Source organism: Corvus cornix, chromosome 2 (assembly GCF_000738735.6).
Source record: "Corvus cornix cornix isolate S_Up_H32 chromosome 2, ASM73873v5, whole genome shotgun sequence".
Taxonomy (NCBI): Eukaryota; Metazoa; Chordata; class Aves; order Passeriformes; family Corvidae; genus Corvus; species Corvus cornix.
This window is the reverse complement of record NC_046333.1, coordinates 24,049,419-24,066,533: the sequence shown is the minus strand read 5'-3', so window position 1 is coordinate 24,066,533 and position 17,115 is coordinate 24,049,419. Positions and strand designations below refer to the sequence as shown.

The window sequence follows — 17,115 nt, the reverse complement described above, 5'->3', positions numbered from 1 at the left end:
AACATAAAATGAGAAGAACATGCAGAAATCAGTAATTGGTATGTGGAAACTCAGCAGCCAATATCTGTAGTGTTCTTGGTTCCATTTGTACTACTGCAAGGTTAGTGGAGTGGTTTTTATTGCTGCTGTTTTTCTTCTACAAAGCTTATTATGTTTCATTAGTACATAATGACTGGTTAGGTAAGCAACTAAGATTACAGGAAAGCATTTATTCTTAGTGTCGTTTTTATGAAAGTATGATTTTGGCTGTTTTGGTTTGGTTTTTTGTTTTGCTGTTGGTTTGGATTTGCTTACTCTGGGGCAAGGTTAGCAGTTCACCTCTATTACAGTAACACTTTGAAATTCTGTTTTAATCTGGTATCTTGAAACAATTTTTAATAACAACTTGCCATGTAGTCCTTTTTGTTGCCAATAAACATCAGCAGAACCACTTCAATGACTTACTTAATGAACACAGCATAGATGTACTGGAGTAGTGATAGCAACAAGTAGGAGGCAAATTGAAAGTGGCTTGTAGGTGTTTTTAGTAATCTTTTTTTATAATCATTGGTGAAGTCCAGGAAGACATGAAAGTTCAAACTCTGCCAGCCTTTAAGAGACAGTTTATGTTAGAACAACGACAGGCAAATAGTAGTAAGACTGTAGCATTCTTCCACTTCTCGCTTCATGATACTTAGCTTTTTTCATTTCCACTGTTTAATCCCAGAAGGCACAGATTGGTTCAGTTTCCTGTAGGGTTTCTTGTTCCAGGCTTCCCTTTCGCACATATCTTGTAGTCATTTATTTTTAATTTTGTGAGCACGTAACAACAAACACTAAGCTGTTTGAAAAAGTGCTAAGTGTAATACTTGCTTGCACAGAGGTTTCTGCTGTCCATGTTAATGCGTTCATCTGTATTAGCCTGGAAGTCAACTCTTGAAGTGTTTCCTGATAGATCAAAGGAGCACATGTGTTTGTAGGTTTTTCGTTAAGGTTTGAATGGTTTGATAGCTTTGTCCTGTTGGTATGAAATAACCTTTTAATTATTTGGAGAAGGATTTGGTTTGTAGTCAGGTATGACGTACTGTGAATCCATCTTTCAAGAAATATTTAAGTTGTCTTAATTATATATCTGCATATGTATGTATATACTTAAAAGAATGCTAAATCTCAAGGGAATTTTTATATGTCTCCTGGACTTTGAATCTCCTCTTTACATCCAACTCAGCAATTTCGGTTTGTCTTAGAATCCTGAGATAAAACTGTCTTAAAATCTAGTGAAACCTTAGTGTTTCATGTAATTGTTTGTTTTCAGGAGCAGAGACATAGCATAAAGCTGCAAACATTTGGAAACCTTAAAATTTACTGAGAGAAATGCCATCGTTACCTTTGTGTAGCTAAATCTACTCCTCTTTTAATCTGGAGAACTCCTGTGAACAGAAATGTCACTGGAAATTGGAATATTTTTTCATACTTCTACTTTCTTGTCACTTTGGATACAAGTTCTTTTAATGGGCAAGTGCATCAAAATTTCTAACCATTCATTTTCCAAATTTCTTTTCCTGTGTGTAGCTGGGACCATACTTGGACATTTTTGGACACCAGTGTATATTTGCATGTCAGACACTTAAGAATATAAACCCATTTCCTCTGGCTGTGTAAAGTGAGCTGTTTGCTTATTTGTTTTTTGCAAAATGGCCTTTTAAATACATCTCATAACTTGCGGAGTAGGTCTAATTGTATTCTTTGCATTCTGCATATAAAACATTTGGTGGTAATGTGGCAAAACTGCTTCATAAAGACCTAGTTTGTAAGACTTGTCTGCTAATTGCTTATTTTTGTGAGCTTTCTTTTTCAACACAGTTGGAGATTTGTCAAATGAACTTGTAAGGCATTTCCTGATTGAATGTACTCAGAAGGGGGTACGCTTGAAAGGATGCTCGAATGAACCATATTTTGGTAAGTACTGTGCATCACAGGGACAGAGAAAATGGAAGCAGTTGGTATTTGCCAGTGCTGACTTGGATGGAATACAAATGAGAGACTGCTTTGTTTGAATCCTGATGACTTCTGTAGGAACCCATTCCAGGGTTCCAGGAGCCTTGTACACATTTACCTTAAGCAGGTATGCAGGGCACTCTAGCACAGATGTACAGGACCAAGCTTCAAACAATCAAGCTTGTCTACTAATACCAGTGTTGCTGCAGAAAGCTGAACTAGATCACTCTTAGAATCCTAATTGATTTGGGACCTTTTGTCCTGTGTTATATTTATGCTGCATATAAGGTGGCTAAAAATTACACCAGAGTGAGACATTCGCAAAGTACATTATGCTTTGTCAGCCTACCTAATATAATATGATGGAAGTGCAATACCTGTAATGGCAAACAGCCAAAGACCTACCTAGCTGTTCGCTCATTTGCTTTCCACTGATTTGCAGTAGGAGGGGAAAATAGGATGAGAAAGCTTATGAGCTGAGATGAAAACAGGGAGATGCTAACCAGTTACAGGGCAAAAGAAACTCGGGGAAAACTGTTTCAATATTTTTCCAATTAAAATCAATATTCAGGTAGTCAGATGTTGAGGGATACATTCAGTGCAGGTATCTGGGTTTGCAAGCTGGAAGTGCAAACTGCAGATTGATCTATGGGTGTCCCAGGCAAGAGGCTATGACCTGCTGACCCTTTGCATAACAAAGGACCCGGGGACCCGTGTGGCCAGGTGACCAGACACTCAAGAGACGCAGCAGCAGCCAACAGCCCCCAGACTTTCCTGCCCTTAGACTGTAAGGGTATCCCTCCTCAGAGGCACCCAGTTTGTGCTGTTATTTTGGTTTTAAGTTGTTGCATCAAAATTCAATTATTTTAAGGATCTGGACATCTGAGACTGCTAAGGGAAACCTGGGGTTGAGCTAGTGAGGAAATGTCTGACTGTAAGTGTGGGGTATGTAGCTGTGAAGGGGCTTTGAGTACCAGCTCAGGTGATGCAAGAGTGACTGCCAGAGTGGCTCCTGGATGGTCAGACAGGGAAGTTTCCTTAACATGAGAAACAAAGTATTAAATAACACTTTTTCTTCCCCTTTTCCAAGCTCAATTTCACTGCTTCCTTCCAGACTCCTCACATATGGTCATTACAGAACAGTTCCTCTGCTGCTTCATCCCTCTCCCTGTTTTTCCTTCCTGTGATGTGGGCTTTCCCCATAGGCTGCCATCCTGTGGGGAAAAAAATCTGTTTCAGCATGTGCTCTCTGTCAACCACAGAAAAAGTCTCATCTATTCCATTGCGAGGTCCTCCAGAGGGTGGGGATGGAAACTTGGGTACCCAGAGCATCTCCTTCTCCTCCTCTGTCCATGGCATTCCCTCTGCTGTAGGTGCCCTGCAGTGGGTCTGCTGGAACGGGTTGTGTTTGGCATGAAAAGCCCCTGGACTCTACCCAGAGGTCATCCTGCCGCCCTCCCACCCTCTGTTACAGGCCTTGTCACATACATCAAATACACCTGTGAAAGGGTCATCTACCATAAAATTAACAGATGTAAAATGAAAGTCGTATTTAAAATAAAGGTGGATTGAAGTTTATCAGTGTTTGGCATGAGACGTATCTTAAATTAGAATTTTTAGTCCGTTCCTACCTCAATCTTGAAGTACCTGTTTAGGCACTTACGCAACCCTACTAGTCATTTACTTTGAACATCTCCTAGTCTTTCAATGTGTACAGCCTGTGCTGGTTTGAAAATAAACCACAGTGAGAGGTGAACCCCACACAAATACCTTGAGAGCAGGTCAGAGTTACAATTTAATAAAAAAGATTACAGTAAATGCAACGATACAGAAAAACTGGCTTAAACCCACAAAGTCAAGAGTACAGCCTTGCACCTTGTTGGTCTGGGTGATGGTTGCAGTCTGATTAAGCAGTGGTTGCAGTCCTACTGAAGTGATGATTGCAGTCTTGTTGAAAGTGGTGGTCCTGTGGAATTCTGGTCTTCCTCTGGGTCTGTTGAGCAATGGTAGTGCTGTCCCAAGTCCCCAAAACCCCAGATTATATACAGTCAGGTTCAGGTGGTACCTCCCTCAGGATGGGGAGTTTCACAATGGAATGATGTAATACTCTTGAGTCATTGCAGTTGTCCATTCTTGCTAGGGCCATTGAGTCCAGGGTGGCCTCCAAGCAGAGATGACCCCCTCAGGATGGGTGTAGTTACCATGGCCGAGTTAATTGTGAAGACCAGGAAACATTGCCTTGCAGGGTTTGCCTGTTTTCCCTTATCTAACACCCAGCTTGCAGTCTGAGGGGTTGGGTGTGCACTGAGCAGCTGTTGCAAATGACCCACCATTAACAGTTCATCAAGAATTATGTAGATGGAAATAGAATACATAACTTGGTTACACCCCACATTGTAACCCAGGACACAGCCTCAAAACTGCTTTACAGAGTAGTTGAACAGGCACTGTTGCACATGTTTATGGGTAAGACAGTGAAAGACTAACAGTATCAATCAGTTTTTGCATTTCTGTAAGACTTGTAGAATTGGGTCATCTTTCCATTTCAAAGAAATTTTTGATGGACTGTAAAAATGAGGTTTGTTATGGTTGAACTGAGATTTTTCTCCAGCACATGGTTAGAACGTTTGCTGCTTGTTAGTAAATGGGATCGAAGGATGGCTTTTTGTACAGATTGATGAATACTATGCCTTCCTCTCACTCCTTATAGTCTCACATGCTAATATCAAAGATAACTAATGTAGAATTACTTCAGTTAAGCCAAGACCAAATTGCAAGAGTGACTTTGAATAGAAAAGAAGAATCATTTAATAGAGAATGCTACATACATCATTGCTGCGTTGAATGGAAGAGGTTTTACCTGGACCATCTTTTATACTTTTAGAAGTACAAAATAGAGATGCATGTAGACAGAACACTAGCTGATGAAGACTAGGTGGCTAAGAGGTAGAACTTGCTCTTTTTTACCTCATCATATAGCACAAGCGACCTCTTGTGCTCTTACCACCTTTCTAAGATTTTACTATGTTTGATGTAGCAGAAGTTAAGAGCGTTGGAAAGAATTTACTGACTTCTATATGCTATTGATTTTGTCATTTTTGTGCTTTCTCCATTTGAAGCACAGACATTTAGGTTAGGATCTAAGCAGTGTATTTAAGAGGGAAAGGAAGCATATGATTGTGATTAATGAGTTCAAGATGATCTTGGCTTAGGTCCCAAGAGATTTTTAAAGGGAAGCAGAAGGGGCCCTTACTCTAACTTGAGAGCAAACATAACTTATGCGTTCTTGTTGTCCACGAAGTTAACTGTGCATGTCTTGTTACTTTTCTGACCACAGGGAGTTTAACAGCTCTGGTGTACCAGCATTCCATCACTCCACTGGCATTGCCCTGCAAGCTCCTCATCCCAGACAGAGGTATGCTTGTTGAAGTACAGAAGAGATAACTCCCAGCCAAGTTTTGCTTCAAAGTGTCAGTGTCTGAAGACAGGTGAATGTGTCACAAGTTGAGATCTAAGCAAAAATGCACCAAGGAGGAAGCTGTGTTGTAAAAGATATTCTTCAGTATTGGTGATGACTGTTATCCAAAGTGTGGTTCTGAGCGTGCTGGTACCGTGATATTCCAGTCATAAACATATATGCATCATGGAAATACATGCAGTAATTTACCATGTAGGAAGACAAATGTACTTCTCAGACGTGACACTATGCCAGTGTATGGTTAGGTTTAACCACTCATTCAAGTCTGGATAGCAAAAGGACAAGTAGATAGAGAGCAGATAGTGCCCTGAGTGCAGCACTGGCAGGAAGAATGTAGCAACTTGCACAGGTTCAAATTTGTTTAAGTAAATTATCAGAAAGTCTTATGTTGCTTCATGGGATTATGATTCTAATTTTGCTTATACTGATTTCATAAACCACTCTAAGACAAAAACAAAATGCTCATGCTTGTCCAGTAATTAAGTTGCCTGATATTCTCCCACATTAAATTAACCCCAGACACATTATTGCAATATTAAATGTTCTTGTGGTTTTTGAATGACCCCTTTAAACTTTTGTTACAAATGGTATGTTAATGTACAAAAATAGCATTTGATTTATGTGAATACATTAATGAAACTATTTTAGCACAAAAATATGCTGTGGTAGATGTGACAAAAGATCTCATGCATCTATATGGCAAAGCAGTATGGAGGTGGGCTTGTTCTCTTTATCCCCCTCACTGAAGATGGAAAACTTACTCTGTTCCTCCAGAGGTGCAGGACTAAAGCATTTGCCTTGTCTTGAATAAACATACCACAGTGAAATTTTATTTTGGATTTATTAATCTGATTTGATCATGCATTTTAAGATGATCTTCTGTGGTTAATGACAGGATACAGTGCCTGAAGTATTTAAAATGTTTATATAACTGTAATTCTAGACATGTGAATAGTGTCAAAAACTGTATTATGGCTCTCTTCCTCATTTGATTATACTCAAAGACAGCATACCTCATGCTAAATGCAGCAGTAAGTGAGACCTTTTTACATGCATTTATATACCTGAAATAACATGCTGGGGGACAGTTTTCTTACTAGTTTTAACAAATAATTGGGAGGGAAACGTTCTACTGCTGTCTTAATGGTTTAGATGGGTTTTTTCAGCTTAAGAAGAAACTTATGTTGCCATCCTCTGAATCAAAATCATGGCAACACAAAGTCTTTCTGTATAAATCAGTGTAAGTTATAAAAATCAAATGAGATCATTAAAATCACACTATTTAAATTTTTTTCAGGTTGTAGTGAGGGAATATAGCTATAAGTATTGTCTTAATGTGTCATCATGTGAGTCCCTGCAGCATATGCCTATGTTATGTCTTTTATTGTCAGGAAATAAAGGTTAAGCATCCTGCTTGTGGTGCTTGAGGCAAAAAAACCTGATGCAGCACAAAGCCTACATAAATGATTATAATTGCAAATAAAAGGTTGTTTCATGTTTCTGGCCAAGATTTGTCCAGTAGATGAGATCGCAGTTACAAATGCTAAGCTCATACTTGACTGTGGACTTTGATTTGTTGATTCAAGTCCATACAAGACATGGACAGTGTTTTCTGTTTGCAGATCCCTTGGAGGAGATAGCAGAAACTTCTCCACAAACTGCTGCAAACTCAGCTGCGGAGCTTCTCAAGCAGGGTGCAGGTCTGTTAAACTTTTAACCTTGTATTTGACTGTTACAAAGTTTGCATTTTACAGGTTGGGAGAAGCTGAAGCTTAGACTGGATTGAAGGATATGTAAAGGTAGCAGTTAAATTTAGAGCACTGGGTAGGAAGTGTAAAGGGCACTGTGAGGATATGTACCATGTTCTTTCTGTTTTCTGCAACCAGTTCCTAAGTTCTACAACCCTGTATTTGGTTTCCAGTCATGTGTCTTATGAGAATATGAGGTATACATAGGTTTCTTCAAGCGTGGCAATTTTTAAGCAGGATATTGCTTTCATAACTGATAAACTTTGAGAGGATATTTTCAACCTGTGGTTGCAAAGGTTCAAGAACTATGTGTGAGGTCTGCAAAAGCCAACTAAGGAAGGTGTTCAGTTAGGGTTAAGTTCTCATCATAGGGGTTAACAATACCACTGCAAAATGCTTACTGTTGCATCAATCTGAAAAAAAAAGAACAATTCCCTGTACTTCACTTGGTGCTGCATGTTACTAGGAAATGTCATGTGTCTTTTCCATTGGATGTTTCTATGGATTCTTGTGTGTAATGCAGCACCATTTCTGGCAAGTTGACTTGTGTTACCACAAGCTTATTTGGTGTGACAGACGAACCATGACCAGAGTACCTCCAAATGATACGATGCTATGCATTGTTACCATCTGTATGGCTCTCAAACGTGGGGTGTTGGCAGCAGCTGTGTAGAGGTGTGTTCTGCTTCTTATTTGCTTTGTTAGTGTGCAGCGGATCCAGAGAGCTAGTTAAACAGCCTCTCTGAAAAAGTGTGGTGGCATCCTAACTCACTGTATTGGACAATGCTGTGAGTATTCCTGCATAATCTTAAGGTTGTCCTTAGAAGAAATGCAGCCACTGTGTTACTCTGCTGTACAGTGGGCATGTCCAGGGGAACCTGCCCATGCTCTCCCATGGTCCTTGGTTTTCAGGTAGCTATGAATTCTCCCCAGAAGTCACCCAATTAGTGCCGTTAGAGCACAGGAATACACTACCTTTGCCACTTTCTTTCGAGTTTAGCCTACCACTGGATCCACAAGTGAGTGTTGTGGCGAAGCATGCCTTTCTAAGAATGCTGCCTCATTGCCCTCATGCATTTTAGAGCACTTCTGAAGGGGCAGTTGTCTGGCCAGCTCTGGAGAGAGTGTTGCTCCTTGCTTGTGCAGCAGTCTGCTTCAACTTTAAATGTGAAGCACCATTTTGAGTGCTCTAATTGAGCGCTCTAATTGAGCAGGCATGTGTGGCTGAGGCAATGGCAAACCTTTGGGAGGCTGTGCTGCGGGTGAGCATGTGCTGGCTCACTGGTTGGTGTTTGTTGTGGCCAACAGGGAAAAAAACGAGAATAACTTTTTGTAGCACTTTACTTCTAGAAAAGCCATCAAAAGGGGCATGTGTTGTCTTTCAAGAAATGTTGGTTTCTCCTTGCTCGGACAATGCTTTTCATAAAGAAGTAGTTCTTCAGCTGGGGCAGTAGTCAGATAACTCTACATGAGATGTGTCATATCATGGATCATTAGGGTACTTAGTACTTTTGGTTTTAACCTGTTTTGTTGTTTTTGTTGTTTTTAAACAAGGATTTTAGAACCCAAATAGATAAATTAGCTATGAGAGGTTCTCAGAGGTTTTTTTGTTTTTTTTTTTTTTGCCTTGATACATCAGGGGTCCCTTTCCATTCACAGAAGCGTTCAAATTGTGGAGTTCAACACTGAAGTGCAGACTCAAAACATGTAAACTGAGTCCTTTCAAAGAAACTTTAAAGCAGAAACACTTTCTCCCTGCCCTTCTTTACCCACACTTTTCTCACTGCACAAGCAAAAAATGATGTGTTTTCCTAGAAGGATTATTTTTTATAGCTGCCTGAAAAACCTAATGAGCATTTCCAGTTTCTATCTAAGTGCTGAAGCTGACTAGAAATCCTTTGCTTCTTAGACACTGACAGTTGAAGACTAGAAACCATACAAATAAGAGGCTTTTCCCTAGTAGAATTCACCTTGCTTTATTAACTTTCCTGTTCAGCAACAAAATTTTCTGCCCAAATAAATTGCAGTTCTTAACTTCTCTTTACACTGATACAGTCAAGAAACTAAGCATTCTGAACAAAGGACATTCCCAGTCTAAAAGCAGCATTGTTAAGCTGTTGCTGGTGGCACAGACGTGCTCCAAAATGTCACCTGTGAAAGATGAGAGCAGCAACATTGCAGGGCAGCTGCACTGAACGAAAGGTCTTCCTTTTGTTCTAGGTTGGAGTATGGTTTCTCTGGGATTACTGTTATTGATACCTTGTCAGACCATGCATGATGTTCCTAAATGAGAAATCTTTCAGTGTTTCTCATTACCTTTCCTCTCCTTTTTATGCTGATATGTTTTCACTTTGCAACACTTTGGTAAAAGGTTTCATTTATTATTTTTTGTGCTACAGAAGCAATCTACTGTATTTGGTAACTGGTGTTTGAACTATTACTTTGAGGGCAATCTAGATAAAATGCTTGGAAATTTCATTTAGAAACAAAACCTGAAAACAGTCTGTTGACAGCAATGTACTGTGTGGCAGAAGAGGAAGGGACTCTGATTTGTGTGGCTATGAAAGAAGGGAAGCTTCTTGTTCTGGGGAAGACTCACAGGATAGTGAAGAGCTTTAGATCTGTACCAACCATACACAGTAATGAGGTGAGAAGAAGAGAGCTTATGGTTTGGAATGTTCATAACAGTTTTGGGTTGCTACTCGTCATCTTAAATCCCTCTGTGCATGAATTGTGATTGAGTCAAGCAAAAGTTATTGAAACTTTCACAGCAATGCACAAATACATTTTTGAAATTTTACACTTGGCAAATCAAATAAATGAAACTTCAGGATCCCTTCTTTCACTGATGGACTCCAGAGCTTGAAGTTACTGGGCTGATCATTATGCTGGAATCAAACTTAGGCTTACGCAGTTTTTAACTGTTGGTTGTTTTGAGCTAGCCAGTGTCTAGCTCTATAATTTTATGTAAATAGTCATAGGAGAAAGCTTAAGACAGATTACAGAATAGCCATATAAAAAGAGAAACTGTTATATTTAATTTAATCTTTGCTTTCATAGTAACGTTGGCAAGCCAAACGAAACTGCTAAACAAATGAAATATAACCATGGTAGTTTGTATGTGTCAACTGACAGAGTTGTAAATTTTGTCCTGGATACCTACACAAATGTTTTTACCAACACAAAATCTCTTGGTACTAGTGTTTAGCTATGGATGTGCATAATCCTTCTTGCTTGTTCTTAAATTTGTTTGTAAATTTGACTTTATACCACAGTCCCATAGTAAGCATGTGAGTGATTCTGTTAATACTATATAATAATAATAATAGTTTATACTGTAGATGGCACTGTACTTTGTAGTATTTTACAGTAGTACAGAACTACTATGTAAAGTTATATAATATTAATACATATTTTCCTAGTGCTCGCTGCAGATTGATATGAAACCATGTAAAAAAAGTAACTGGTAGCGTTAGAAACCAATGATTATCTATTTTATAGAGATATTTCAGAAGTTGCTAATATCTCTAGAAGAGGAATAGTACTTTTAGAAGTAAGTGCATGCTGAAATAAAGAAAAGGCCTAAAAATATATGTAGTAATTTTCATCAGTGTGGAAATTGTTTTATTTGCCCTGAAATCATTAAATATACAGAACACTACGGAATGAATGAGAAATGAGCTTTTCAATAACCCTCAGTTCTTTTTGGTGTGAAAACATTCTTATCGTGCCAGTCAAGTGAATTGTTTTCTTTGAATATAGTTCAAATACCATTTGAAACTGTAGAACATGTGAATGTATGCTGCAAATGTGTATTTTCTTACTGGCTGATGTATTTGAACTTTAAAGCAAAATATCCCCATTCTTTCCTCTCTGGAATACCTTTGCTCCAGTACTACCTACAAGTGTACTCTCTAGTGCTGTCTTGTATTTATTTAAATTTCAGGGTATCTATGGGTAATAGATAAATATAGTCATTGGCTTTGATATAAAGGTATTAAAATCAAAGGGAGAGCAAAAGGCCTGTGACCTCTCAAAGTCTTACCTCTCTTCCATTACAGCTTGTAACGTTTGGTACCTGAATTCAGTGGAGATGGAGTCCCTCACAGGCTACCAGGCAGTACAGAAAGCCTTGAGCATGACCCTGATGCAAGATCCTTCTCCTGTCTCAACCGTTGTCCATTTCAAGGTGTCTGCTCAGGGAATCACACTGACGGATAATCAAAGAAAGTAAGCAAAAGAAGGATGGGACGAGAATATCTGTCCCTGTCCCTATCAAGTGTTGGCCACTGTTGATTTGACGTTCCTAGTTACATTTTGCAATCTCTGTCTCAGAGGATACTACGATTATAGGAATGATGGTGACTGTGTAAGATGGCTGCAGTACAGGAAAATATATCTTTTAAACTGTGGGCTTTATTTACACATGGCATATTTTAACACTGGAAGGTCACTTTGATATGACATTTTTTATTGTTATTTCTTATAAAAAGGGAAAGTAATGGCTTTGCTAGCATTTGATATTGTGCCTGTTCAGTGAAATAATTTATCTTCATGATGTCTTTCACCAGTATCACTGAACAGAGCTGACTTAAGCAGATGATGTGTATCTCCAGGATCTGAAACAGTGTTTTGGATAGCCTATAAAAAACTATGATAAAAAGTCAATTTATACTTTGTTCTAGGTGCTAGTTAGGCTACTACAAACTCTTTCAATTACAAAAATGACAATAACGAAGGACAACAGGAATTTATTGTAGGTTAGAAAAGAAGAAGTGCCAGACTTCTTAATTCCATGGGGTTTACAATGATTTGTAGCAGATCTCAGAACCTTTAATTGTAATGCCTAGGAGTGTGAATATTTTGAAACATAGTATGATCAAATTATTCACAGGTTCCACGAAGTTTTCTCTCCCACTAAAATAGTAACTAAATGGCCAGTTTTTAGAAAAAATACATTTCATGCTCCTAGTCCTTTTTCTTAGCTTGAGAGTCAGTTTTCCTTTGTTTCAAAAACTTGATGTTAGTATTTTAAATACGTATTTATTTGGTTGGAGCAGTTCAGGTGGCTTTCAAAGTCACTCAGAGAGAGCAAAGGGAATATATTGTCTTTATTAAATTAAGACTAAATAGAGTTTATTTTTCAGATTTGTTTATTGTTTAGAATTCTAAGCATCTTAACTGTTTCTGAAATTTGTTCTATTTCTTCCTATCCAGACTCTTTTTCCGGAGACATTATTCAGTCAATACTGTTATTTTCTGTGCTTTGGATCCACAGGACAGAAAGTAAGTATGACAAGTAGTATTTTTAATATGTTATTTGTATTGTTGATCTACCAAAAAAACCCAGCAAACAAACCAAAACTAACATAGGTTTCATTTTTATTTCTCCATTCTATGTTTTTTTACTGCTTTGTTAATGGACAAGGTGGATGAAAGATGGCCTTTCTGCAAAGTAAGTGGAGTCTCTTTTAACTGAATGTTATAGGAATATTATTAAAGTGATCAGTTTCTTGGTGTTATAAATTACTTTTGTTTGAAATGTGGAAGGGAAAGCAAGCTGTTCAGAGACTAAAGTCTCTCAGCCCTCTGTAATTAGACTTTGGTTACTTCATTTACACCTTTGCAAGTTGGGGCCTAATTATGTAATCGGTGGTGGTGGGATGTCTGGAGCCAGCGCTAGCATGGTTTGTTTAGATTGCAGGTCTGTGATTTGACTATGGTTTCAAAAGTTAGAGCTATTTGCCTCTCAGTTTTGTGTTCCACCTGTCCAGCAAGACTTAACACAAACTTTTCTCACTTAGACTGATAGCTTTAAAAAAATCCCTCCCTCGCTACATAGATGAAAACACTCCTGGTAATATTAGTGTGTGGCATAAATTCATTGTTACCTGTGGATTGCAAAGTGTTTTCTGTTGGAGGCAAACGTTGTCACCCGTTAATCCAAAGAAGTAACTTAAAACAGAGAGGCTCAGCATTTGTGTTTCTGGAAAGGAACACAAATAGATGGCTTAAATCCTTTTTCCAATACTCTGTCCACCAAGGTGTGTGGCCCTCAAAACCTCTCTTTGGGCAGTCCCTGACACACCACACTACGAGCCCCCCAAAGTAGGTAAGAGAACAGCAGTATTGAATCAGATTAAATACGTCCCCAGGCTCAGCAGCATGTCTCTGACAGCAAAACAGCACACGATGCCATATAAACAGAGTAGAAGGAAGGGGTCAGTCTCCTTTCCTGATTCTTTTCTGAGCTGGCTGGTCCATCTGGACCACTGTGTTTAGCAGTCACATGGAACCTTGTCCATCAGAACAGAGAAGTCTGCTTTGTGTGCTTGGTTTCTGCAGTATCTTTTCTGTTTTATGCAATGAGGCAATGCCTATCTGTCAGTTCTCTTGACATACTGTGATTGCTGCCCTTGCAGAGTGTTTGGGTTCATTGCCAGGAAGCAAGGCAGTGCCACAGACAACGTATGCCACCTCTTTGCAGAACATGATCCAGAACAACCTGCCAGTGCCATTGTGAACTTTGTATCAAAGGTCATGATTGGATCCCAGAAGAAGATCTGATGCCTTTCCATCCTTGATTCAGAGCTCATCGCTGACTTCACCAAAGGAAATCACTGTGAGAGGGAGAAAGGCTATTCAGTAACAATATCTGAATATTGTCATTCCCAATAAGGAAAGCAGAGGATGATCTGTGTATTGTGCTTGTGAGAGCTCAGGCTTTTATTTCAGGATGCTTCACAAATGTTTTTATATCGGAGGACAAAACAAAAGAAGCTGGGTGCCACCCAAACCCACGTAGCCGTTACCTGAATGAAGCATAAATGAAGAACGTTTCTCCTGATGGGTTTCTAATATATCTTCACATGCTGTTTCTCATAATTTATTGGAGCAGAAATACTTAATAGATTGCGCTACTTTTTTGTTCAGAAAATGTTTTGTAAAATCTCCCCAAAGGCACTTGCCATGGTTGCAGCAATTGTAGTTGTAGGCCTTGCAAACACGCTTTTAGGAGAATGATCATCTGAGGAAGACTACTTGCTCTTCCTTATGTCTTTGTGATCAGTGATGAGAACTGAATGGAGAAAGGGGAAGATGTATGTGAAAAGAAGGTTTGTGCAAGTTGATTTCTGGTAAGAAAGGAGTGGCAGTGTGGAATATTCAGGAAGATTGCTCTGTATTTAGTGTTAAGAAGGCTGAGCTGTTTTAGTTTGAAAGTTTTTCAATAGAGCAGAAGTGGCAGAACAAAAGTGTGAAAATCTGTTCTGTAGCTAGGGGTTTTTTGTATTTTTTTTTAATACAGAGAAGTAAGCAGGGAAGATTAAGCATTTTAGTAATTACAGGATGAAAATGAGGGAAAAGCAAAGATGAAAATTGTATATTTATACATTTTTACCTGTGAGATATTGTGTAGTGGATCCCAGATCTTGGTGTGCCATAGAGATAATTCTTAAACTAGACCAATGTTGAGCTTTGCCTCCTTAGCACTATTTTGTGTAAGTGAATGTGTGTGTAGCCTGTGCCTTGCTGGAGACAATAGTCTGGTATTTTGTCTTTTGTCTTACAGTGACAAGGCACTTCCCATTTTCTGCCTCTGCAATACTGTTTTATTCCCCTACATAATATGTAATTATATTTATGGATTCTTCTACCCCATTATTTTGCTGGAGTTTTGAGGATTTTTTAACGTTTTTTTTTAACCTGTAGGAACTATATTTGATTTGTTATTCCTCGAGTTAGGGAATTTGAAAGTGAATGTACTTTATCTTGTTACTCTGTCCCATTTCTTGAGAGCATTTATGTCATGATTTCTACATCCGTCACACTTGTACATATCTCTTTATCTTTCTTAACACATTGATATTTGAAATGCATAAGGAAATGCTGCTTAGCTTTACAGAAAATTGATGCAGTAGGTTACAGTGGAAGCCTGCACAAGGAGAGTAAGCCACTGAGATCTACTGTGTAGCTCCCATTCACTCAAAAAGAGCAGTACTAGACCCCCTGTATGAGAACTGATGGTTATAATACAACTTTAGTGTGGCAAGTGCTGAAAAATTTCATTGCTTCTATTTCTTTCATGTGTGGCTGTCAACATTATATTAATAACCTGAGGAATAAAATAGCATGCTGTATTTTGCATGTTGATACATGAGCCACTTTACCCACTTGTAGATTTTAATCCTTTTATCCACCAATTTGAACTACATTTGTCCTGTATAAAATAGGGAGGATTTTTAACAGCTCTCTTTGTATTTCCTGAAGTATTAGGACCATGTTAAAACCTTATTCAGTGACCATAGCTGAAGTGTTACCAAATTATTTGTGTAACTATCAATTTTGTGTAAATAACTTTATGCTTTTTAAAAGGAAGGTGATGAGGAAGAGAGAGAGGAAATTACTGAATTTTAATGTATTTGGATGAGAAAGTGGTTTATTAGTAGGAGTGGGCGTTGGGTATCTGTAGAAGGGTGGAGCAATCCAAAGTGCGGTAGCTACCATTGAAGCAACAAAGGCAAGTACTTCTGATTTGTAATATATAATTCTGTTCTTTTGGCACAGAGGTATATTACTTACTATTGTTTATGTACCATCCAAAAAAAGATTGCAGTTCTTACTTCTCAGAGCTTTACTCCTTTTATAAAATATGAGAACAAGTTTTCTTTTAAGATTCTTTTGGTGTACAAAGATTCCAGTTGCCTAATCTCATCACCCAGTGGAAGCCCAGAGAATTTCTTCAGCTGACATCTCAAGTAGACTTGAGTCTCAATTAGATGTTAATCTGGTGTGTTGTGAGCATTGAAATGCGGAGGAATTTTTTACTATATTTTTCCACTTCTGTAGATAATAAATTTTAGTGTGTTTTCCTAGACAGCTGTGTTGGCCTTTGGGCTGAAAATAAAATGTCTTTTTTTTCCTGTGTATTGTCATTTCCATTTAGGACCTTATTTTTTATTCCTTGTGCTTTCTCAAGGTCTGCTGAAATCAAAAGCATGAGGGATTGCATGCTGACACTCCTGGTGATATTTTCTGGGAGTTTAGCTCTACTTGCTAAGTGGGAAAAAAGAAGTTACCCTGTTTCTAAGGGAGATTTTCTATTTTGCATTCCTTTGGATGGTATATTGCCACGGGCATTTGCTTTTTAATGAATTAAAAATGCACAAAGCAAGATAGTTCAGTATGTACCATTATGTAGTCTGTGTAGAAAAATACTCATGAAACTTACATGTTCATGGCAAATACAAGACTAATCTTTATACAGCACTTTCTTTCAAGATTTCTGGTAGATGTGTATATGCAGTTTCATAACTAATGGCAGCAAATTGACACATATATTTAGCCAGACTCCTATTAATGTGGTTAGTAAATATGCTATTATAATCATACAGTGTTAAACTACAAAAATGATAAAAGCCATGTTTTTAATTAAATGGTTTCACCGTGTCCAATATTTAATGTTTCTTTCTTGATTTTTCTTACTAGTGAAAATTTTCACTTTTTTCTTGAAACTGTAAAGAAGCATCTAAAGGTCTTCAGTCTATAAATTCTTTGTATAGTCATTTTCTCTGCTCTTCAGATACCACCTCTTTCAAATTATGATAAAACTACAAATGTGAAAATCCACCACACAATTGTCACAGGGAAGTCTGTTCTGAATGAAAGTTACCATCTGGCATTTGAAATCAGCTAATAAGCAAAGCCTTCTTCATGAATTAAGAATAATTTGGGTGCTGGGGTTCAGTTTTAAGAAACATTTGAGATTTCTTTCAAGGACTTCACATGAGCCTGTGTTAGTGGTTCAAGTCATTTAAAGCATATGATTTTCCTAGTTAATTTGTGGTTATAATGGTATAAAAGTATCTATTGCCTGCATTGCATAATTCAGTGTAAGAAAGAGGAATATGATAT

General features: G+C 38.2%; 1 protein-coding gene across 14 annotated transcripts in view; it reads left to right on the top strand.

Annotated features, from left to right (window-relative positions):
• The window catches only part of TNS3 (tensin 3), a 219,277-nt gene extending 202,620 nt beyond the window's left edge, over positions 1-16,657 (top strand). For all 14 annotated transcript variants that reach the window (XM_039548564.1, XM_039548558.1, XM_039548563.1 and 11 more), the window contains 7 exons: positions 1,843-1,938; positions 5,315-5,392; positions 7,078-7,155; positions 11,265-11,433; positions 12,421-12,489; positions 12,632-12,658; positions 13,626-16,657. In XM_039548564.1, coding sequence (XP_039404498.1) covers positions 1,843-1,938; positions 5,315-5,392; positions 7,078-7,155; positions 11,265-11,433; positions 12,421-12,489; positions 12,632-12,658; positions 13,626-13,770 — 662 coding nt within the window. In that variant the 3' untranslated portion in view covers positions 13,771-16,657. The remainder of the gene's footprint in view (positions 1-1,842; positions 1,939-5,314; positions 5,393-7,077; positions 7,156-11,264; positions 11,434-12,420; positions 12,490-12,631; positions 12,659-13,625) is intronic.
• Positions 16,658-17,115: the final 458 nt, after the last annotated feature.